General features: G+C 36.6%; 3 protein-coding genes across 5 annotated transcripts; 2 read left to right on the plus strand and 1 right to left on the minus strand.

Moving 5' to 3' along the window:
* The first annotated feature begins 5 nt into the window (after window positions 1–5).
* On the plus strand, window positions 6–9020 carry LOC131769765 (intraflagellar transport protein 56). The gene is made up of 22 exons (XM_059085478.2): window positions 6–161; window positions 359–505; window positions 955–1047; window positions 1263–1377; window positions 1557–1606; window positions 2057–2119; window positions 2248–2330; window positions 2938–3007; window positions 3364–3401; window positions 4101–4164; window positions 4505–4579; window positions 4855–4935; window positions 5070–5091; window positions 5191–5246; window positions 5324–5377; window positions 5465–5528; window positions 6095–6183; window positions 6955–7038; window positions 7137–7206; window positions 7621–7727; window positions 8118–8251; window positions 8679–9020. Exons 1-22 carry the CDS (start codon window positions 159–161, stop codon window positions 8791–8793), a joined length of 1677 nt encoding a protein of 558 aa, XP_058941461.1. The 5' UTR covers window positions 6–158; the 3' UTR covers window positions 8794–9020.
* A 288-nt stretch (window positions 9021–9308) lies between these two features.
* On the minus strand, window positions 9309–15297 carry LOC131769766 (actin-related protein 2/3 complex subunit 1A-A). Its single transcript, XM_059085479.2, has 12 exons — window positions 15120–15297; window positions 14852–14937; window positions 14535–14600; window positions 13713–13818; window positions 13285–13354; window positions 13083–13130; window positions 12655–12714; window positions 12370–12479; window positions 11804–11983; window positions 10760–10964; window positions 9841–9931; window positions 9309–9504 (listed from the first exon to the last, which is right to left on the minus strand). The coding sequence occupies exons 1-12, from the start codon at window positions 15190–15192 to the stop codon at window positions 9466–9468; spliced, it is 1134 nt and encodes a 377-aa protein (XP_058941462.1). The 5' UTR covers window positions 15193–15297; the 3' UTR covers window positions 9309–9465.
* A 137-nt stretch (window positions 15298–15434) lies between these two features.
* On the plus strand, window positions 15435–23152 carry LOC131769789 (ketimine reductase mu-crystallin-like). Of its 3 annotated transcripts, none has more exons than XM_059085509.2 (8): window positions 15435–15658; window positions 16250–16400; window positions 16808–16870; window positions 17485–17586; window positions 18258–18435; window positions 18999–19120; window positions 22493–22577; window positions 22865–23152. In XM_059085509.2, the coding sequence occupies exons 1-8, from the start codon at window positions 15483–15485 to the stop codon at window positions 22948–22950; spliced, it is 963 nt and encodes a 320-aa protein (XP_058941492.1). In that variant the 5' UTR covers window positions 15435–15482; the 3' UTR covers window positions 22951–23152. The 3 variants fall into 3 exon arrangements, with proteins under 3 accessions (XP_058941492.1, XP_058941493.1, XP_058941494.1); XM_059085510.2 differs by having other exon boundaries at window positions 18297–18435; XM_059085511.2 differs by having other exon boundaries at window positions 15526–15663.
* The last annotated feature ends 33 nt before the right edge of the window (window positions 23153–23185 follow it).

The following is a 23185-nucleotide window of genomic DNA, read 5'->3' on the forward strand; positions in this document are numbered from 1 at the left end:
GATTGCGAAGTGTGGTAATATGGCTACCGTAGCGACCAAACTTCGAAGGATATATCTGACCTAGAATACACTTTTTGAAACGTCCTATTTAGTTAAAAAGGATTGTACTGAAAAAATACGTTTTGGTGGATAGCTCATCAAGAAATCTCGTCGCCAAAATGGTGAGACTCCCCTTGTGTTTTACAAACGAATTTTTGTTGTATGGCAACCGTCGACAGAGTTTACATTTTTATAATGCACTGGAAAATTTAGATTTTTAGATTGTTTTTTCCCATAGATCGAGCCAAAATTATATCATTTTACTTCTACTTTTGATTTTCCTCAAATTGCCTTGCTCTTTTTCGGTGAAATCCTGCAGATGCTCTCAAGGAAGAAGCCGGCCGTAGGCCCTGGTTCAGGAAACACGGTGTCATCTGCTAAGGAGTCGAAAAAGAAACGCAAGTTGCCAAAATTGGAGGATTTTTTACAAATGAGAGACTATACTGGAGCTATAACTTTAGCAGAGGTAATGGGAATTCGATCCTTAAATTTCAAATATGTAAAATTTTAGAGTTTTTCCTTGGCAATATGGTGGAATGAAGTCGGAACAGGGACGTTCCATTTTTACCCACAAACCCAGCCACCCCCTTCCCTCTCCTGATGAAGATGATTGTCTTTTTTTTCCCTACAGAGGATAAATATTTTTTTCGGTGAAGCCAACAAAATTTGAAGCTCTTGGCTGAAAAACTGAAATTCTTCCCATTTGAAATTCCATTTTCAAAATTTTCTTTTGGATGATAATGAATATACAGATAAAAGTGAATAAATAAATGCTGAATGTACCAGGGCAGTTCATAAACAAGTTGCGTGAAGCAAGTGCATGAAGCACTTGTTTATGACAATTTTGGTTTTTTTTTCTGTCCATCACCTGAATTTATCTGTGCTGCATGTACATCTATTTTTCCAAAATTCTAGTTTAACCGCAACTCTGGAAAGGGAAGTGAAGAGACAAATCTTTGGATTGCATACACAGCATTCCATTTAGGAGATTACAAGAAAGCCATGGAGGTAAAGTTCTGGAAAGATAACAGCTATGCATTAGTCAAAACAAACAATATATCAATAAATTCTTGTAACTAGTTTACAGAAGAAAGTACTGATAATGCATGGAGAACCCTAACCCTAAGCTCATCTCTTGAGGTACTGAGTTATTACTGAAATCACAAAAATAATTCTAGCCAAAAAGTTAAGCCACTGATTGGTGTTATTTTCATCTTGATTAGGAGTATCTGGCTCTAACAAAAAGTGAAGCTTGCCATCCAGATGTGTGGGTAAATCTTGCATGCTGTTACTTTTTCCTTGGAATGTACAAGGAGGGTGATGAGATGGCTTTAAAAGGTAAGAAATGTTGTTTGAGATTTATGTACCAACTATTGCAGATAGAAATGTTGTCTGATGGCAGTCTTTTTACCATCTATCATGAATGAATTTGAAATGAAGGTTTTTGCATTTTGATATGTTTATTAAGATTGGTTTAACAATACTTTGTGTTTTTGACATGTCAAAACAATTTTTAGGTCCAAAGAGTAGACTTCAAAACAGGCTGTTATTTCACTTGTCACATAAGGTAATATCAAAGTTGTTTAATTTAATTCTAACTAAATGTATATTGGTTATTTAATTCCAAGCATTTCTCACATCACTATATGGTGTATACAGTAGAACCCATACTGGTAATTGTTGATTTTTTTGGGTTAACAGACAATTCTAAGGTTGCAAAACAAACTTGATATTTAAATTTCTACCCTTTCTAATAATGATCAGGTTCTTCAGAGGGAATCATCATTAAGTTGTATTCCTGATTAAGGGACTATTCTGCTGTACATTTCTGGCACAAAAGTATAACAAATGCTCTCCTATCTTAGGTCAGTAAGTTACATGCATGCTCTTCCCAGACTCCTATGGCCATGCTAACACTACAAATTCGTATATGGAATCCCAACATCACTCATTTATAGCTTGATTCATTCTCTGTGTATCACTCAATTATTTCTGGATATTTCATTATTATTAATAGTTTAATGATGAGAAAAGACTGATGACCCATCATCAAGCCTTACAGGATATTATTGAGGACCAGGTAATTGAAGACAAGAATGTACAAAATGTGATTAAAAAATATACATTTTTGGAAATAATAATGTGCAGTTTCCAAATTTCATGTACTCTTCTATAAAATGCTTTTTATATTTGTTTTAAATCAAACAGCTCAGCCTAGCCTCTATCCATTACCTGAGAAGTCATTACCAAGAAGCTATTGATATTTATAAGAGAATTCTTCTTGATAACAGGTAGAGTACAACAAGCATAGGATAGTCCACATACCATTAGTACAACTGTTAAAATAATTTATGTCTATTGGACCAGGTACATAGAATTTAAGTCGTATTCAAAGAGTGCACAAGGTAAGAAAGTACTGGAAAGTGATTTGTAGAACTATTACTGCAAGGTAATTTAGTGTTAACAACTGAGTTGAAAACATAAATTAGTCATCACAAAGGGCAAAAAAGCTGACGTTTCAAGTGTTAGCCCTTCGTCAGAGCAATTAGATGAAGGGCTAACGCTCAAAATGTCAGCTTTTTTACCCTTTACGGTGGCTAATTTATGTTTTCAACTCAGTTGTTAACACTAAATTACCTGCTATACTCTCCCACCGACGCAGCACCACAGTTTCTTTAGAAACATACCCCTTTATTACTGCAAGGACTAGCTGTCTTACAGGGGTTGCTGTTGCTAGCAGAAAAAAAATTGGCAACTAAATTTGCTGGGAAAGTCTTCAATTTGGCAACACAATTGCTTAAAATAAAAATAGTTAATCACATGCAATATGATTATCTACTGCAGTTTTTAAAATTTTGCACTGTTCAGTTTCAACTGATTGTTTTTTTTTTCCTGTAGGGATTATTTGGCCTTGAATGTGTATGTTGCCTTGTGTTACTACAAACTCGATTATTATGATGTCTCTCAGGTAATTGTTCTATGTCTGTTCAAGCTTTCCTCTTTGTGCTTGTTAATTTATTACTGAATTTAAAGCAAGTAATCAGAGTACTTACATTTGAATGCTGGGCTAATAAATTGAGATTCTAAATGTTGTTTGGAAATTAACATTTTCTTTTAAAGTAGATTTTTAAAATGATTAGTGTGAACAAAAATTGCAACCACTGTAAATAATGTTGTTATCAATGGTGAATTTATGGGACAACCATGGATTACAACTTGTAGATACATTTATAAGAATAATTTAAACCAGTCAGAGATGTGATGGGTTTTTTTTTGTGAGAATGGCTGTGCAGAACTGATTTTCACTATCTACTTAATTTATAGGAGGTACTAGCTGTTTACTTGCAGCATTATCCTGACAGGTAAACTGACATCACTTTGTACAATCAGGGTACAGTGGAATAATCTCAAATATTAGTACTCTACTCTTGTCACATTAAGCCTGGTTTTCACTTATGATGGGGTCAGAATCATAATCAGTGGGCAGAGTTATATGATGTAGTGAAAACGGACACGGAGAAGTTGCGAATGAAAATCCATTAATGTTACCATGCACTTTATCTATAGTAGGGGCTTTAGTTTTGTTGAAGAGATGTGCGGGAAAAAAAAATGCGAGCTCAGCTTTTAGGCTAGCCTAAATATATATATTATGATGTAGTGAAAACTGGATTGTCAGAGTGGTAAGCCTTTGGATGGTGTGAGAACTGGCCTTTTTTTTTTGGTTGGATCTTCCACTTCTGCTGACAACTCCAACAATCTTGGTTTCACTGGATCACAAGTGTCAATATCATAAGGGGAATTGAAGGAGAATGAAATTGTATTGAACAGATACTTCCACTTCTGATTCCATCTTAAGTTTATGACTCGGCTTATGACCTCTACCATTTTTGATTTCCACTTAGTTGGAAGTGCTCTCACTACCATGACAATGACTTGGTTAAACTTCATCTCCAACTCCATTGCCTGTCAAAACCAGCCATGAGTCTTGGAATTTGTGAAATGCTTTATAATCAATTTCTTCTATCTTTAGTTTAAGTCTCAACCTATCCTTTTGGTTTCAGTGCCATTGCAGTAAACTTGAAAGCATGTAACCACTTTAGACTCTACAATGGGAAAGCAGCTGAGGTGAAAAATGCTATAATTACTCATTGTTTTCAATTTCTTTCTGAAAACTTTCTTGCACTCAGCTCAGTAGAAAACTGCTTCGTGCTTATATTTTGCATCTCAGTGAGACTGTGATCAGCTCCCTTATCTCATTAGCAGTTTCTATTCAATGAACTGTATGTAACAGTTTGTTTTACTCTACTGTTATCGCCTGTCTACTTGACATTCTAATGGTACTGTATCAGTTCGTCACTTTTCAGTCATGAGCATGTTCATAAAAAGGAGTAGATAAGTATCAAGAGTGAATAATATTATTAACCTATGCCATCTTGAGATTAACTTTGAACAACTTTCTTCTCAGGGTGAGCTTAAGACTCTACAAGAGACAGCAAGTCCTTCTTTTAGCTTTGCCAATGATCTCATTAAGCACAATCTGGTGAGTTGTGCAAACTCTGCAAATATTTCAAAGAACAAGGAGGAGAGTCCTTACACATAGATAATGAAATGTGTATTTGAAGAAAATTAAATAACATTACATACAACCTGTAGTTTGAACAGAGACAAAGGCAAATACTATGAAGAAGCAAGGAGACCCAAGGTCACTGAGGGAATTGATCTTTCACTGGACTTAAGGATTCTTGCCCTAAAGCTTGATCTAGCATTCCTGCAACTGATGTATGTAAATTTTACTTTTCTGTCTGCTTTTACCAGGTTGTTTTTAGAGGTGGGGAAGGTGCCTTACAAGTTTTACCACCCTTGGTGGATGTCATTCCTGAAGCTCGCTTGAATTTGGTAAGTACATGTTCTAATAGTCCTCAAAAGTACATCTTAACTAGTAATCAGCTGAAATGTTGAAAAATCCCTTCTTTATCTGTTTCATCTTGTGGCTTGCTAATGTTTGTCATATTTTTTGTTCCATTTTGTAGGTTATCTATTACCTGAGGCAAGGTGAGAAGCAAGGGTTATTTTGAAATTTGAAAATGAACAGTATAAAAGAGTTCATTTTTATACTGATAATTAATTTTTTATGTGTACCTGTTTCATCAGATGATGTTGTGGAAGCTTATAATCTTATCAAAGATTTGGAACCTACAACTCCCCAGGTAGACTTGATTTACAATTTTTGCATACAGCTGCCTTGTTTGCAAGAAAACTGAGGCCTTGTCTTGTTTCATTGTAGGAGTACATCCTAAAGGGTGTGGTCAATGCAGCTTTGGGACAGGAACAAGGATCTGTAAGTTCAGCTTCTCCTTATCACTGTCATTGCCTCTTGTTGTTACTGTGCTTTAGAAAATTGAAGATATTTGTTTTATTGTTTTAGAGGGAACACTTGAAGATTGCTCAGCAGTACTTTCAGCTTGTTGGTGGATCAGCCAGTGAATGTGGTACGTTTTGCTCTTTTCTGTGTATCTTACAAGACAGGGGAGACATTTACGTTACTGTAGCAGTGGTTTATTTTTTGAAAAGCGCTTCATCATTACGGTGAAACCGTTAAATGATAAGGTTTGCTTGGGTAGGCAAACACCCTAGAAGTAAGTCCAGAATAAATTACAAAGGATCGCGTCTGTCGGTGAATGGAGAAGCTAAGCGCGAATCACAGATTTCGCTTGTAAAGTTTAGGTTTGTTGACGAAACCGTGAATGACTTACTTTTAGTGAGGAGAGGGCCAGCACTCTAGTTTCCAAATAACCACCGGGCATCACTTTGTGGAAGGGTTATAACTGAGGGGATCTCTGAGTTGTTGTATTTGCAGAAAGTAAATCTATGGTTGACAGTATTTTTAGGAAAAATGCAGGAGGAAAAAACATAGATCGCTCAGTTTTCTCTGCTTTTAGGTACACTATATCCCACTCTTTCAATTTTGTACCATTTATTGCCAGCCACTGTAATTTTTTTTTCTTTTCGTTGAGTTTTGGATGCATATTAGCTGTCTATTGTTTTCCCAATATAGATACCATTCCAGGAAGACAGTGTATGGCATCGTGTTTTTTCCTTTTGAAACAGTTTGAAGATGTCCTTATTTACCTCAACTCAATCAAGGTAAGAATCAGGTCAAAAGCTAATCTGCTTTGACTGATCATTGCTATACTTGCGACCAACCATTCTTTTACTCTCATAAGCTATCGGTGAGGGAGTCAGTTAGCAAGCAAAGAGTGAGAGGGAACTCCTTAATTTTGTATTGACCATTCGAACGCACATAATGGGTTTCACTCAATATGTCTTGATACATGTAGATAATTTGATTTTTTTAATCAACTGAGTTGACAATGTAAATTGGCCACCGTAAAGAGTTTCGAAAGATGACGTTTTGAGCGTTAGCCCCTCGTCATTCGCTAAACCAGGATAACGGCGAAGTAACCGAAGTAATCGGTATGTCGGCGAGTTGACCAAAGTCGTCGGCGAGTTGACATGTCGGCGAAGTGACCGTGTACCATTTACTTTGTCAACTCAGTAGGTAAAACCGAATTATCTCATAACACTCCCCATTGATCAGAAGCAGTACCACCGTTTCTTTAGAAACTTTCCCCCTTTACTTAGGTCCTAATAGAATCACATTTGAACACACTTGTAAGTCTAATGAAAGATTGAATACTTGTGTCTCTAACAGTGCCTAGAACCCCTACTGGTGCGTGGGGCGTGCACGATTAGCGAGGATCCTTATTTTGGAACTTAGCAGCGGTTTAGGTTTAAGACTGACTGTGAAAACGTAGGCAAACGTACTCGAAACGTGCCAGCGAGAATTTCTCAGAGTCCCGTGACTGCTGCAAGACAAGTTTTGTGGCTAAAGTCTTTGTTGTCTCTTTATGTCAGAGTTACTTCTACAATGACGATACGTTCAATTTTAACTACGGCCAAGCTAAGGCGGCTGTTGGCAATTACAAAGAAGCTGAGGAGGTAAGTTGTTATTAAATCAGTTGTAAATTGTTGTTGTTCTGTTATGTTATTATTCTACAGGTTGTGTTGATTATTTCTTCTTCTCGACTGTCTTTTAGATCTTTTTGCTCGTCCAGTCTGAAAAAATAAAAAATGACTACACATACCTGAGCTGGTTGGCGAGATGCTGTAAGTAGATTCAGATAATTATAACAGTTAAGAATATTTTATTTTTTTTAGCTTAATGATTAGAGGCTTCTTAGAGAAGGAAGATTAATTCTTGGATGAGCGCGAGGTGGCGAATGCAGGCCTTGTTAAGTTTTATTTAAGAATGATACTGTTCAAAGAGAATTGATAGTTTAAAAGCCAGACATACATGCAATTCACTGTCAAGTAAATGTTACGGCGGATAATCGTCAATTGGCGTCCTAAAACAATTTGGCACCTCAGATATAAGGAAGGTGGTGATACCGGACCCTTCTAAGGAACAATTCTTTCGTTATTCCTACTAAGCAAATAAATGCCTAAATTGGAAAGTCTTCTTTACCTGCGACTCGAATTTTCTTTGAATGTAACGGACTGGAACTCTGTTGAATTGTCTAGACATTATGAACCACAAAGCCCGCCCTGCATGGGAACTGTACCTGAAGATGGAGACATCCGGGGAATCATTTAGTTTACTGCAGCTTATCGCAAACGACTGTTACAAAGTAAGTTCTCTACTTGGTTTCAAAGGAGCTATTATCGCTTTCTGCGCAATCGACCTACCTTACTAACCTTTAACCACTTATCCCTAACATCAGTATCCTACGGGTTGAAGATGCTTAACCTTGAGGTAACTTTTCAACTTTACTGGCCGAAAAAAAAAATAAACAAAGTAAACAAAACAAAAAACACAGTGACACTGTTAAAGAAGAGATCGATTGTCGCAAGGAACCTGGTTGAACGAACTTTATTCATGAAACCTTGATAGGAGCAAATGTATACGAGATACGCCTAGGATTTTTTGAGATTTCGAGATGATTATGTCTCCGTCACACCTTTTTTATTTGTTTTAGAAAGTCGTTACCTTTTTTTCTTTTTTTTTTTTCCCTCCACAGATGGGTCAGTTCTACTACGCTGCTAAAGCGTTTGATGTGTTGGAGAGACTGGACCCTAACCCAGAGTACTGGGAAGGAAAGAGAGGGGCCTGTGTTGGAATCTTCCAGCAAATCATCGCTGGTCATGAACCCAGGTCGGTGTTGAACCTGTTTGTTTGCTTGTGGGAATTATAGGTGCTTGAATCACATGCTTGAATTTCAGGTATTCTGACATTATTTTTTTAATGTGACCACTTCAACTTGCTCTTGTCGAGGATTCTTTGACGATCGGTTGCCTTCATACGGCTTTTACATTTGTTTTCCTTAGGACAAACCTCCGAACAACAGTTTCTCGCCACGACGCCTTTTCTTAGCTCAAGTTTCTAGATTTGATTCTTACTCCTCGCAAATTGTCTTATAATTTTTTGAATTAGTAATGAGAATTTGGTGTTATATCAAGGTGACCCACTCTAACCGATTAGTTTGTTAACTCTCCCCACCTGTTTGCAGGGTTATGAACTGTTATGTAAGAAGTTAAATGTTTATTACCACTGGGGATTAATAGTTGATTATTTGTTCCAGGGAGACACTAAGAGACATTCTCCAGATCCTCCGAAACACCGGAAACCCTCAAGTGGAATACATCATCCGTACCATGAAGAAATGGGCAAAGGAGAACAGAATACCTGTAACGTAAACCAGACGAAAGGCTTGCCAAGACACATAAATTATCTGCACTTTAATTTAAAAAGTCGTTGCTGTCAGTGTAAAGTGTACAGATGAAGTTCCAACGGAGTTTGAGTTCCATAACAGTGCATTTTAAAGCCCTTACCGTGTTCGTAAAGGTCTGATTCAAATCTTTAGCGAAAACAGTCACAACGTCCCTTATAGCAAACAGTCATTGAAAACGTGGGATGACTTGAACATTGTCATGGATAGCACGAAGTTTTGTAACGTATTTGAAAGGGACGCTCACTCATCTTTGTGGAATGTATGATTTGTAAATATACATTAATTAAACGTTATTTAACCAGTTGACTGTGTAGTCTGAGGAAATGAATAGGCAGCCACGTTTGCCATACACCCCAAGTTCAGCTCTAGAAACTCTTTACAGTGGCCAATTTATATTATTAACCAAGTCGATAAAACCAAATTATCTAACAAATATGTAATCTTAATAAATTTTATGCAAATTATCAAAAGGTGACAAACTTTAGAAAACGAAAGAACATTTATTGATTCGATGATCCACTTCAACTTGTGGTAAAATCATCGCCTTCCAACTTATATAAAAGAAATTTGTTTAGCAGATACAAATATGAGGCATCTCTAACAGCCCAGGAAAAGAAAACACTGATCTTCTCAACATCTAAGAAATCTTCAAACCAGCAATGGAAGATTCCAGGGACTGAAAAAACAAACAAAAACGATTGTAAAACATAAAAAATGAATTAATAATCCGTTTATCATAATGGAAATTTACAAACACTCCTTCCATTTTAAAGAAATATTACTAATAATTATTATCAGGGCTGTGCTGTAGCGAAGCACACGTACTACAGGGCTTACTTTTGTCCATGAGCGGCTTGCAAAATGTTTCATTTAATTTATCTATAAAGATCTTTTAAAGATCTTTTAAAGCTGAGCATCCTCAGCTATTACCAATAGCAAGAATGGCAGGAAATAAATCGGTAAGGGTAATAATACACATAACATGGCATGTAACGAGTAGCTGACCAGTTACCTTAACGTTCCAAATGACAAGACGACCATCAACACCAGATGATGCAAACTTGGTGGCACCTGCCTTAGTTCCACTGTGGATCTGCACTTGACTGAGAAAAGGAACAAAAAAGGGAGGCAAAAACTTTCTAAATTGTAGTAAACTAATCTTTTAATAGAAGCACAAATATTAGTGCCTTCTCTCTTTGCTTCAAAGAGGACTGAAGAGGTATATATATATATATATATATATATATATATATATATGCCAAATCTGCCTACACGAAACTTGTACTCACTAAATCCATGCCTGATGGAGATAGTGAATAGAGTGGTATCAGCTATAGTACGCACTAAAATAGAATTGTTTCCTACTGTTTACACTTGCTTAGTTACTGTCACCCAATCCATGCTTGATTGAGACAATTGCTCAAGTTTTATCTGTACGAGTGCACTATAGAATATATCCAGTTCCCTCTAATTTCTTAACATAACAACTTTCATAAGTCCTCTCACGTAACATTTGTTTGGCTCTACTATGTACATCACTATGCTTCATCCACACTATTTTTCCAAAAATAATCAGTAGGATACAAAACTAAAATATTCCATTATCATGTAACTTCTTAATATGACAAAAGGGGGAAAGTTTCTAAAGAAACAGGTGTTGCATCAGTGGGAGAGTATAACAGGGTAAATTAGTATTATCAACTGAGTTGATAATGTAAATTGACCACGGTGAAGAGTTTAAAAGCTGACATTTTGAATGTTCGCCCTTTGTCAATCATTCAATGAAAGGCTAGCGCTTGAAATATCACCTTTGAAACTCTTTACAGTGGCCAATTTACCTTATCAATTCAGTTGATAATACTAAATTATCTTTTTATGACACTCTGTCCAAAATAATTTTAATAAAGTACAAATTGATTGGAATTTCTTACTTGATGGCATTTTGATGGGTGGTCTGCACTCCTGTACCAGATTCACTGTCATCAGCACTCTGAGCTCGTTTGTCCATGGTGCGGAACTTAGCCATGGCACTGACAGTTCCAGAGGATTCCTTCTTCTTAGGTATATCCAGCTTTTGGCCTCCACTCAGAGTATCATTATCATCATGGTTGAACAAGATTGGGACATAGTCATACCCTAGAATAAAAGAAGTTTGTTGACATTGCTTAATATGCATTAAGAAATGATAGATAAGTGAAAATACAGACTTCAACACCTTGGAGAAATTTGGTACAAATTTTTGAAATTACATTTACATGCTACTGGTGCCCAGAGGGATAGTGACGAAATAAAACTAGCTGCTTTCCCAGCAAGAAGTCCATTTTTTCACAAGCCATGATGGGTCACATCTAAGGCAGCAAAAATGCTGGAATACCAGTACCCATTGATAGACAACATGTGGCCCTCCTTCCAATTGGAGCACCAAATTCCCAATTTTGTTTTCCATAAAGCATCATAGAAAACAGTGGTGGCTTATGTCATTGCTGATCTTCTAGGTTTATGAGATTAACAACTCAAACCATATTCCACAAAATATGTTTGGGGAGCTAATGTATTGACCTTCTGGAGAAGTTTACAGCAGCCATAAGTTCAGAGTTCTTTGTTCTTTCCCCCCAAGGCTTGGGGTCTTAACCCTTTTACTCCCAAGATCTCATTAGTAATTCTCCTTACTGTCTGCTATAAAATTCTTGCAATGTTACTTCAGAGAATTTGGTATACTGGATCAACTAATAATCACCTAATTGATACTGTTCTTTATTCTCATTACTTGTCTGCTTAATATTGTATCAATATTATAAGGAGAAATTCTGTCTTGGTCACTCATGGGAGTTAAAGGGTTACGTAGAGTTTTGATGCTGAAGCTATCATTATCCAACTAATAAGCTGATGACAGAGTATGCCAATAACAGTTGCATCCACTTTCTACTTAAGTTCCCTATTTTGATACAAGGCCAGGTATCTCTTGCAAACATTACCAGCAGTGACAATACTGTTTTCAGTGACCCACACACAAGCTGTGAAAGGCAAGAAATCGCCTTTGATAGTTGCCATTTTGGATTCATTAGCAGCATTCACCACACTGATGCTAGAATCATGACCAACCCAGGCAAGTTTGTTTCCTGAGGCAGAGAAACTGACACCATGCACCCAACCACCTGCAATAAAGATAGAGACGAATCAATGGAAACAGTTCTTGTGATCTTTTAAAGAATTTTTCTAACTTTTACTTTGCAAATTCAAAGTTATCAAGTCAGAGGGCATGGCCTGGGGAGATTAACCTCCAATCATGGTTAGCTTAGCTCAGCAAGTATGCAATTTAGCAACCATACTAGGACTTCAAACTGTAATTTAGAGGCAGCACTTCTTTGTGGATTTGAAAAGCTTTAAACTTAAAAATTTTTTGCCAAGTCTAAATAAATTAATAAACAGCAACCAAACTTTAGAATCTACCCAAGCATACTCTACATCAATAAAACAACCTAGCATAAATGCTTTGCTACAGGCCAAAGTCACACTGCTGAAGACTGTTACATGTACATACCTCTGCCATTAGAAAACTCAGACAAACAGCTTCCAAAACTGGATTTCTTTCCCCATATAGTGTCTGTGTTAGTCTTTCCATCTACTTCCTTTATAAAAGCAGAAAACACCCTATGCGAGCAAATGATAGGGAAGTTAGGCTTTCTACAAATGCACATAGACAACCACCAGAAGGAATTGATACACACACTGCCAAACACCCATAATTGTAAATGTCGAACACACAGTCCTATCATGAATCTTTTAAAGTGAGGAGGATTAACAATCTTCTCAAGATCCTGCCTACCTTGTCTTGAAGTCAGAAGAACCAGCAGCCAGCAATAAGTTGTTTGGATGCCAATCAAGACTGCAGAAATTTTAATCAGACACAAAAGGAATTAATTTTAATGTTAAAAATTAAGTTACTTTGCTCTATCAATTTCTTGAATTATTTCACACCTTATTACAACATACACACACTGGGCCATAATAGTACCTCCTTTTTCAGTTTGAAATAACACTTCCAATCTAACATTATATTTAACATAAAATTTTTCTTTATACATTTTAACACTCATACAATTTCCCCATAACTCTAGTCAGTAAAAAATTTGCTTAAACTTTGACAAGGGAATTTTTCATGAAACACTCCACAGATTATTATTAGATGTTTTCCTGAATAATATAGAAAGGGTTGTCCACAATAGGAGCTGCAAAATGAGTAATAATGCTCACCACAAGACAGTGGAACGGATTGGCTTCTTGATGTGCTTGCTGACCCACCTACATGCACACAGAACAAGGAAATCAATTGATTGAATTAAATGTTAACTAACCTATATATAAGCACTACCAAAATGCAATGTGCCTTGCACTAAACAAGATCAAACAGTTCCTAAATAAGAGTAAGAAAATCAGACAGCATCATATTACTAACCAGTCATTCTCCTTTTCAAAATAGCACACTGAAATGAGACGAGCACTGCTTCCTACAGCAAACTTGTCCTCTACAAACAACAAAAACTCTATTTTAGAATCCACAGGACTTGAATAAAAAATTGCCTTAGTTTGCAGATCCTTAAGATATTTAATTGCCTAATCTGCAACTTAAGTGTGACAGATTCATTTTCTCCCCTTCACTGTATATGCAAGATTACTTATGAATATATCTAGTGTGCTCATTCCTACTCAATAGACAGTATGGAAAACTTTATAACTTGACTAAACTACTACTACTACCACTTTCCCCATATATGTCAGCCTACTCACAAGTATATCTCATGAACAATTTGGATGTCCAAAACCCAATGTCATAATCCCTCACTGCAGTTCTAAAAGTGGTATTATGAGAAGAATTACAGTTACCTTTAGGAGACCAGCAAACACAGGTTGCAGCACGATTGATACGCAAAATAACAAGCATAGGTTTCCACTGGCCATCTTGTAGGTCCCATACATAGGCATTTCTGTCCTAAAGATGACAACAGTATTCATAATGATTCTATGATGCCAGATTGAAAATTATTTGTTGAAGGTGATGCAAAAAGAGGGTCCAAAACATCACCTGGCCACAAACACAAACTAATGTCATAGCCCAATGGTTTGTCCCAACATGACAAATGTTGGCAGAAGTGGACAAATCTTTAAACCTTTAACTCCCGTGAGTGACCAAGATAGAATTTCTCCTTACAATAGCAATGCAATATCAGGCAGACATGTGATGAGAATGAAGAAAAATATCAGTTAGGGGATTATAAGTTGATCCAATATGAAATTATCCAAACTAACATCACAAGAACTGTATGGCAGACAGTAAGGAGAATTACTAATGAGATCTTGGGAGTTAAAGGGTTAAATGCATGGCAAACAGAGGGACAAAATTGTGATAAATTTGTCAATCACTAGTTGTAAAAGCTACAACCAGCATGTAATTGAATTGAAACCAGTTTGCTAGGAGGGCAAAAACTGGAAATTAGAGGTGGAATCCTTTGCCAAACTATGCTGGCCAGTCTTATGAACAGATCAGGCATTGACAAAATTTGATGGCTTTGAAATTTTTAATGCAGATGCAACAGACGAGACAAAAATTTGCCATGACAAAATTTGTCCTTTGATTTTGTCAGAATTCTAGTTTAGTCCGATAGTGCGGAAAGGCCCTCAATGACACTTTTTATTACAAAAACTCACCGCTCCACAGGTGACAAGCCTGTTACTGGTTGGGGCCCAAGCCATTCCTGTCACACGTTGGCCATGCTAACAAAAAACAAAATCAAAGTAAGCTCAAAATGAGAAAAACTTATGGGGTTTATTTGCAGAGAAAGCGACAAAATAATTCAGAATGAAGTAGGCAAACAGTAAAACCTATTAGAAATGATCGACTGCTTAGGGCTGTAGAGGTATGATCATTTGTTAAAAAAAAAATTATTCAACAGAGCACTTCAATACTTAAGCAACTAGATCAGACACATCTGATTGTGGTTAATTTTTCTATTCATCTTCCGCACCTCAGACAGTACAACTCCTTTATCCCATGTGTTGCCAGCTCTCTTGCAAATGTGAACGGTGCTGTCATTTGGAGAAAACGCCAGCTCTGCCGCATCAAAAACAAAAGTATCAGAATTTTTCATTCAGGCAAGGAGTTATCAACCCCTCTACAATCCATATCGGTAACTTTCACCGCTATTAGACATTAGGATGAGTAATTTTTAAGCAGACAAAACTAACTTCAGCTGTACGTAGCGGAAGTAAACTAATGAATCGGTAAAGACTTACGACTGCAATCCTTGTTGAAACAGAAGCAAGTAATCGGGCGGATAGAAAGCTCGTGAACTTCCTTATCCGACATTTCGGATAAATAAAATTATCAACAATTGCTAGTAAAGGTAAATTTGCCACGGACTCTGGTCAGTCTACGCAGCAAGATGGCGTCGAAGAATATCCGCCTCTCAAATGGGCGTGGCTTTTACAAAACAAAAACTTGCACTGATTGGTTAAATTAAAATTTAGGCCAATCAAAAGGTAGATTAATTTTAGTATTTTCATTCTAGACAGCTGTGCAATAGTAGTGCATATTCTGTTTCCGGAGATGTTGTTTCGGTTGTGGGGGAGAGGTGTGTCTGGTACGACTTGGGGGAAATGGCTCATCAGAGTTTGGAACCTCCAAAGTACATAAGTGCCTCTCGTGTAAAAGAGGTTCTGAAGTATGAAGACCTCATTCCGGTCATTGAACAGGCCTTAGTCAATTTTTCCGCCCGTAGAAGCGGCGGAGTTATTCAGCCTGTGCGCACAGCCGTTGAGGTCGAAAACCGCGGGTAAGGTAACATACACTTATGTCTTATGACTGAAGAACATATTTGGAAGCTAAATTTCTGGAAACACCTATCACTGATAAGATTTTTGTAAGTTATTCGTAGGATTCTGTGACGGGGCTCATTCTTTTCGTTTTTTTAGCATTAATTTGGTCATCAACGGAGGGCAGGGACTGGGGAGGTGGAACAGGGCCCTGCCAAAAAGTGTAGATATGGATGTTAATTGTTGAAAAAATTCTCAGCGTGTCCCACGAAACTGCAGCTTTTCCACATTTCTCTTTTCCAAGGCTCTAGCCCTTTTCCATTGTTTTCAAGTAGTATTAAAGCCATGTTTTGTACCTGCCAAAACCGGTTATCCTGCTTATTCCAGCACCCCTTGCCCCACCTATGGACATCCTGACATGACCTTTATTGCAAGCTCTAACCACAGCACCTCCAAATGAGAAAATATTAAGGTTTCTAGACCCCTAGAGCCATTTAACTGGTTAGAGTCTATGAAATAAATTATTCAGGCCAGTTATTTTGAGATTGACTGAGCACTTACCAGTTTTTAGAGTTAATTAGGATAATTTTGAGGTCTTTATCATCCTGCAGATTTTTTCTTGTGATGCCAGCCTATTCAGCTAAAGACAATGCTCTTGCTGTAAAATTGGTCACAGGTTTTCCAGAAAATGAGAAACAGGGCCTACCTTCATTCTTAAGCAATGTTATGGTATTAGATCCCAAGAATGGTTTGTTACAAGCGGTCAGTAATGTCAGTTTTGATAATTTTGTCAACTAACGTAACCATTTGTCATATCAATTGATTATAGAGGCTGAATGTAGACAATGCATGCTGCAAAATCCTTTAATCATTTTTTTGGCTTCTCCAAATATTAACTAGAAACCTGCTTTCATGTTAGTTATTCAAAATTACTGGTCCTATAGGAGATTTCTTAGTGTATTTCTTGGGGTTTCTTTGGTCAAAAATACTGCTAAATTCAGTTGTACTTCATGTAAATTTACTGCATTATGGTCAATTGGATTGAGGCTAAGAGCTATCATTAGGGAAATCAGTAGCTCAAGGCCTTGATCCAATCATCCATTTTAATCAAAATGCTACTGAAGAGGTCAACTTCAAATTTTGACTGAATTATATTGAATCATTTAAAGATTATGGATGGCATTCCAATCACAGACATGCGGACTGCAGCAGCATCTGCTGTTGCAACTAAGGTGTGTTTTTGCATCTACTGAGTCTAATGTATTAAATTTAGTGCAGTGATTTATTGTCAACTCCACATTAGATGCTTTTAATGATAGTTGATCCCTGCAGGAGGCTTGTTACATCTCAATCACACATATTTACCCTTTAACTCCAAGATCAAATTTGTAATTCTCCTTGCTTTCAACCATATCATTCTTAAAATGTTAGTTCGGAGAATTTAGTATTGGATTAGCTAATTATCCTCAAATTGATAATTTTCTTTATTCTTATCTCTTATCTGGTTGATATTGTATTGATATTGTAAAGAGAAATTCTGTCTTGGTCACTCATGGGAGTTAAAGGGTTAAGACCCAGCCAGTCCTAACAAGATATATCTGCAGCTCAGTTACATATCAGTAAGTATAGAGCATTCAGTGTTGTGCTGGGGTCTAAGTTCTCATAAAGGATCCAGATTTGTCCTTGTTAGTGCTCTTTCCAAATTTGTCATATTTTTTTTTGTCAAAAAGGCTGTGGTAACTGTAATTGACTCCTGTTCCTAAGCATCATGTGATTAACATTGAATCAACTCTTACAATTAATTTTTCCTGAAGATGTGAATGTTTCATTTGTACTTGTATTTCAGTTCCTTGCTTCTGAGAGTGCTGAAGTTTTGTGTATTTTGGGGTCAGGTGCTCAGGCTAGAAGTCATGTTGAGGCCCTCAAGTTTGTGAAACCCTTCACTGAGGTAATAATTTACAGTTATACCAATATGATATATTGAATATAAAAGTGATCTTTGCAGTAGTGAACACTATAAGTAGTGGTGAAGTAAGTAGTGTTTATTTCTGCATAGATCGCTTTCATATTCATTTCTTACCTACATACTTTACATACTTTATTAACGTGGCTGACACTTAGCTATATAAAGCTAGTTTACAGGTCAGTCATGGAAGAAAAGATAAATAAATAAACCTAGAAGCTATACAAAAGTGTTTAAAATGATGTAGTATTATGGAACTGCATAAAATTATAGAAGTATTAAACTTATAAAAACTAGGTTAAATTGCAAATAAGGTCTATAAACTTACAACTATATAAAAAGTGCTTAAAATGATATAGTATATGGAGCTACATAAAACTAAAAAAAAACTAAGTTAAATGGCAAATAAGGGACCATAAACTTGCAAGGTCGAGCTCCTTGAGTCCATGTTTAAAACTGTGGTAATCATTGATATTTCTTAAATTATTAGGATTAGTGTTCCATAGTTAGGTAGGTCCCATACTTTGTTGAATACACATTATGTACGTTCACAGTCATGAATATGTTTAATTATATCTGATGTAGATATCTATATGTTTGTCACTACTGAATGTTTTTATGTATTAGATTTCAAATGAAACTTGTCATTTTTCAAGGTCAGAATATGGAGTAGAACCTTTGTTAATGCTCAAAAGCTTGCAGATGAGATTGGTGCCAAAGCATGTGCTACAGTCGAAGAAGCAGTCACAGGGGCTGATGTCATAGTCACTGCTACCTTGGCAACAGAACCTGTTCTGTTTGGAAAGTGGGTCAAGCCTGGAGCACTGATAAACTGTGAGTGGCCTAATTAGGATTAATTTTTATCATCATTATCAGGAACTTTGGGAGCAAGCATGCAGATGACAGCCAGTCATGGGACAAAATTTGTGTGGTAAATTTTGGGTTTAATAGGCTTAAGTTTGGCCTGGTAAACACACTGACTGTAGATGCATAGATCTTTACACTTCTAGTCACTTCATGTGTAATTATCAATTTCAGTATCCTAGCAACTGAGCACCAAGGGGAGGTGTAGGTGTGTAGTTGCTTAGATACTGACACTGATCCCTTCGTGCCATGCAAACAGAGAAAACACCAGCACTTATGGACAAAAATTGGTTTTGATCTAATATTACTGTTTGCCATCGTTGATTAAACTACCTTTTTAGTTCATAGTGGGGAAGATTCCTCTTCTTTGTATACTAATTGATTTTAAACATTTGCTAATTTAAACTACCAGCTCCAAAATAAAATTTTCTAATAACACTCATAATGATCATAAGCTTCCCACAGACCTAATATGTATATTGCTTTCAAATCAAAATCTCAAAATCAGGAATTGTGACTCTTTTTTCACACAGCTGTCGGTGCACCCCGCCCAACATGGCGAGAAATAGATGATGAAACTATGCACAATAGCTTTATAGTGGCGGACAGCATTGAGGCAGCTTCTAAGGAAGCTGGGGATGTGATCCTCTCCAAGGTTAGTCTGTCAGAATTTCTGTAGAGAAACTTTGCAAAATATGTCCCTATGTAAGCCTTGTGGCTTTCCCTGGTGAAAAACCTCACAGGATCTTTGAGGATCTTCAAGGATTGACAAAGACCTGCCAAAGATCCTTAAGGACAAGGATCTTTAAAAGATCTTTAAAGGATCTGTAAAAGATCCTCAAAGATCTTTGTAAGCAAAAACGTTTGTTAAGATCCTCAAGGATTTGATAAAGATCCTCAAAGGATATTACAAAGATCCTCATAAGGATCCTCGCAAAGTTCTTTTCAAGGATCCTTCAAGATCCTCAAGGATTTAGCAAGGATCTTTCAAAGACCCTCAAAAGATCCTTTCAAGGATCCTTTCATGATCTTTGTAAGGATCCTTAAGGATTTAATCAGGATCTTGCAAGGATCCTAGTCAAGATCTTTGCAGGATCTTTTTGAGGATCTTTCAAGATCCTCAAGGATTTAATGAGGATCTTTTAAAGACCTTCCAAAGATCCTTTCAAGGATCCTATTAAGATCTTTGCAAGGATCCTTAAGGATTTGATCAGGATCTTACAAGGATCCTACTCAAGATCTTTGCAAGATCTTTTCAAGGATTCTTCAAGATCCTCAAGGATTTAATGAGGATCTTTTAAAGACCTACAAAAGATCCTTTCAAGGATCCTGTAAAGATCTTTGCGAGGATCCTTAGGAATTTGATCAGGATCTTACAAGGATCCTTAAGTCAAGATCTTTGCAGGATCTTTTCAAGGATCCTTCAGGATCCTCAAGGATTTAATGAGGATCTTTTAAAGACCTTCAAAAGAACCTGTTAGGGATCCTGCTAAGATCTTTGCTAAGATCCTTAAGAATTTGATTAGGAGTTACAAGGATCCTAGTCAAGATCTTTGCATGATCTGTTCTACAATCCTTTAAGATCCTCAAGGAATTGAAAAGGATCTTCCAAATATCTTTAAAAGATTCATTTCATGATTTTGTACAGCTCTTTGTACGGATCCTTTTTGAATTTGATGTGGATCTCAAAGGCAAATTTGTCAAGATCTCTACCACATCTCTGCATTATGAATTAGGTTCCTTTGAAATCCTCAAGTAATTTCAAACATAACAAAATTGTAAATTGAGGGCTCACTGTTTTATAATTTAAACACAACAAGGAATTTTCGCAGAAAATTATTGTGCAATGAGTGTAATGAAGGTTACCGCATAGCAACGCCATGCTCGAGGCTTTCGGGAAACTTTGTGACTACTTACATGACAACAAATAGGGTTTTGCATCATGGGATAGGAATTTATACGCGCCGAGATTTTTAACGGTCGCATAAAAACATAAGAAGCTCGTTGTTACGGCAAATATCATCGACAATGGTCGGAACTAAAGGGAAAATGTACACAGAAATAAAGGTAAAGGAAAGGCGTTTTCTGGAGTTCAGAAACAAGCGAAAAGAGAGACAGAAACAACCGAAATCGTCAATCAAACTCCAAGCAGGTCTCGCGATTGCTCTGACTCTGGGGCTGAATGAAAAGAATTCATTGGTACTTCTGGAAAGAAAATGAAGATACCATCCTCGCCTAATGATTCTTACTCTGAGCTCTTGGAGAGTGAGGATGCAAATGATGTGTTACAGGGACAAGGATACAGGCTTATCGATCTAGAGAGATTCTCCTCGACGCTCACTGAAGGACATGTTTCTGAAGAAGGTGTGAATTTACTTGGTTCTGTGTAACCAACTTAAAAAGCTCTTTTAGAGGTTGTCATATGAATTCCCGAAAACACTTATTTTGTACCTCAGGATGTATTAGTTCAATTAATATGAAGTTTTCAGGGCTGTATCCTCTTACTGAGTTGAGTTGGATAAGCTGACAGTTTCTCTATAAGCTGAATTTTAATAAGTAAGATGTTGTGGAATAACTCACCTAATAATCTCGGTGAACTTTGAACGGGCATTGTGCCCATAATATAAACGACTCCAAAAGTTCAGCTCAGCTCATCCAAAAGAACGACCCTAGTACTTTGTTTTGACACTAAAAACACTTGATTTCATGCAATCTTTGTGCAGTTATCTTTTCTCAAGTTTACCTAGGTTTTTCACACCATGTGGTGGACAAATTGATCTGATGTCAAATCAGTAACAAATTAGTTTAGGGCAACATATTAGTTATATTCAGTATGTGTGATTCCTAAGCTTTCCTTTGGTATATAGGTTAATATGGTTCAGAAATATAGTCATTGAAGTACTCTTGTGTGCCTTTTTTTCATGTTTACCCCCTCTGTAAGAGTAGTCTGAGTCTGGTCATAGTCTAGTCCTAGACAAGTTTAACACATATATTTTGGTCTTCTTATCTTTGAGCTGGACTGTTGCCAGATTTTTTGGAAAATGAAAATCTTAGTACTAACCTAAAGTCTGAACAGAAATAGTGTAGAAGTAGTCCTACTAGAAGAGGATGGGTAATTCTTGTTTAGCAATAAAAAAAAAGTTTTATCTTCATTTTTTTATGTTTGGTTCAATTTTTCTTTTTAACATAGTATGAGGATTTAAGTATGCTTATTTTCTTGTCAAAATTTCGAAGGTTCTATAACATTCTTGCTAAGATCTTCAACGATCTTCCATTTCCTTGCCAGGATCTTCAAGGTTCACTGACATTCTTGTCAAGATCTTTAAGGATCTTCAAATCTCTTGCAAAGATCTTTAATTTGGCTGTCAAAATCTTCAAGGATCTTTCTTTTTTATGCCAAGATCTTCAAAGATCTTTCAATTTATTGCCAAGATCTTTAAGGGTCTTTTATTTTCTTTCCAAGATCTTTAAGGATCTTCAAAATTTTCAAAAAGATCCTTGAAGATCTTGGCAAAAAAATGAGAGATCCTCAAAGATCTTAACAAGAATTTGGAAGATCCTCAAAGAATTTTCAAAGATCTTTAAAGGATCTTCAAAGTTCATGTAAAGATCTTTGAAGATCCAGACAAGATCTTGACCGGAAAATGAAAGATCCTTAAAGATCTTGTCAAGAAAGTCAAAGATCCTCAAAGATCTTGGCAAGAAAATCAAAGATCCTTGAAGATCTTGGCAAGAAAATCAAAGATCCTTGAAGATCTTGGCAAGAAAATCAAAGATCCTTGAAGATCTTGGCAAGAAAATGAAAGATCCTTGAAGATCTTGGCAAGAAAATGAAGGATCCTTGAAGATCTTAACAAGAATTTTGAAGATCTTCATGAAGATCCTCAAGAGGATCCTCAAAGGTCCTCATGAAGATCTTGTAAGATCCTTAAAGATCCTTGAAAGATTTTCACCAGGGTTGGTGGCTCATAATTCTTTGAGTTATTGGCATTCCATGGAATTTATTCTTTGTTCTTTTGATAACTAGGCAACAGTGGCTGGGGAGATTGGTGATGTTATTTCAGGAAAATTGGCTGTTCCTGAAGGAAAAACACGGATCTTTAAGTCTTTAGGTAAGCTGTTGTGAGCTGTAGAAGAGTCAGAGGTGAAGTATTCACAAATCAACAGGGTGGGAGCAGGTGCCAACCCATACTCACTCACAATTTAAGTTAGAGAAGCTGGTGAACACTGTGCAAGTGTAAAATGATCAGCAAAGAACTGTCAACACTACTTAGTTATTGTTAGTTATACCTTGAAACCTTGAAACTGATTCACATGGTAGTTTCAGTGAGTTAAAATTAGTGATACTGATGAAAACGTTGAACTTTTTTCATAAACTACTGGAACATCTGTTTTTTAGGTATGGCACTGGAAGATGTTGTATCTGCTAAGTTGGTGTTGAGTAAACTTGGTGGATTAGGTGGTACACCTCTTGATGTGCTTTAGCCAATGATAATTTTATCATTGTTTTCTGGGAAAGATGCCTGGGAGAGAAAAGACTGATATATTTTAAATGTGCCAAAGGCTAAGTGAATATCGTTGAATACCCCCAATACTAAGTATTATTGAATAAATGTATATCTCTCATACACCACTTTTTAAGATGAAATAAAAGGTGGGCTCTTCAAGGGCTTATATTTAAGCTATAGGAAGTCATTTACCTTTCGTTTTCTTTCCTGTT

This window comes from Pocillopora verrucosa, chromosome 8 (assembly GCF_036669915.1).
Source record: "Pocillopora verrucosa isolate sample1 chromosome 8, ASM3666991v2, whole genome shotgun sequence".
NCBI lineage: Eukaryota > Metazoa > Cnidaria > Anthozoa > Scleractinia > Pocilloporidae > Pocillopora > Pocillopora verrucosa.

Bases quoted from the DNA above. Each gene is read 5' to 3' on its own strand.
- LOC131769765 (XM_059085478.2), top strand. The intron at 5,529-6,094 runs GTACGTTTTGCT...TTCCCAATATAG, and splicing joins TGGATCAGCCAGTGAATGTG to ATACCATTCCAGGAAGACAG. The intron at 7,728-8,117 runs GTAAGTTCTCTA...TTCCCTCCACAG, and splicing joins TCGCAAACGACTGTTACAAA to ATGGGTCAGTTCTACTACGC.
- LOC131769766 (XM_059085479.2), bottom strand. From the start codon at position 15,192: ATGTCGGATAAGGAAGTTCACGAGCTTTCTATCCGCCCGATTACTTGC. The intron at 14,601-14,851 runs GTGCGGAAGATG...GTTTTTTGTTAG, and splicing joins AAGGAGTTGTACTGTCTGAG to CATGGCCAACGTGTGACAGG. The intron at 13,131-13,284 runs GTTAGTAATATG...GTGTGCATGTAG, and splicing joins TTTGAAAAGGAGAATGACTG to GTGGGTCAGCAAGCACATCA.
- LOC131769789 (XM_059085509.2), top strand. From the start codon at position 15,483: ATGGCTCATCAGAGTTTGGAACCTCCAAAGTACATAAGTGCCTCTCGT. The intron at 15,659-16,249 runs GTAAGGTAACAT...ATCATCCTGCAG, and splicing joins GTTGAGGTCGAAAACCGCGG to ATTTTTTCTTGTGATGCCAG. The intron at 16,871-17,484 runs GTGTGTTTTTGC...CTTGTATTTCAG, and splicing joins CATCTGCTGTTGCAACTAAG to TTCCTTGCTTCTGAGAGTGC.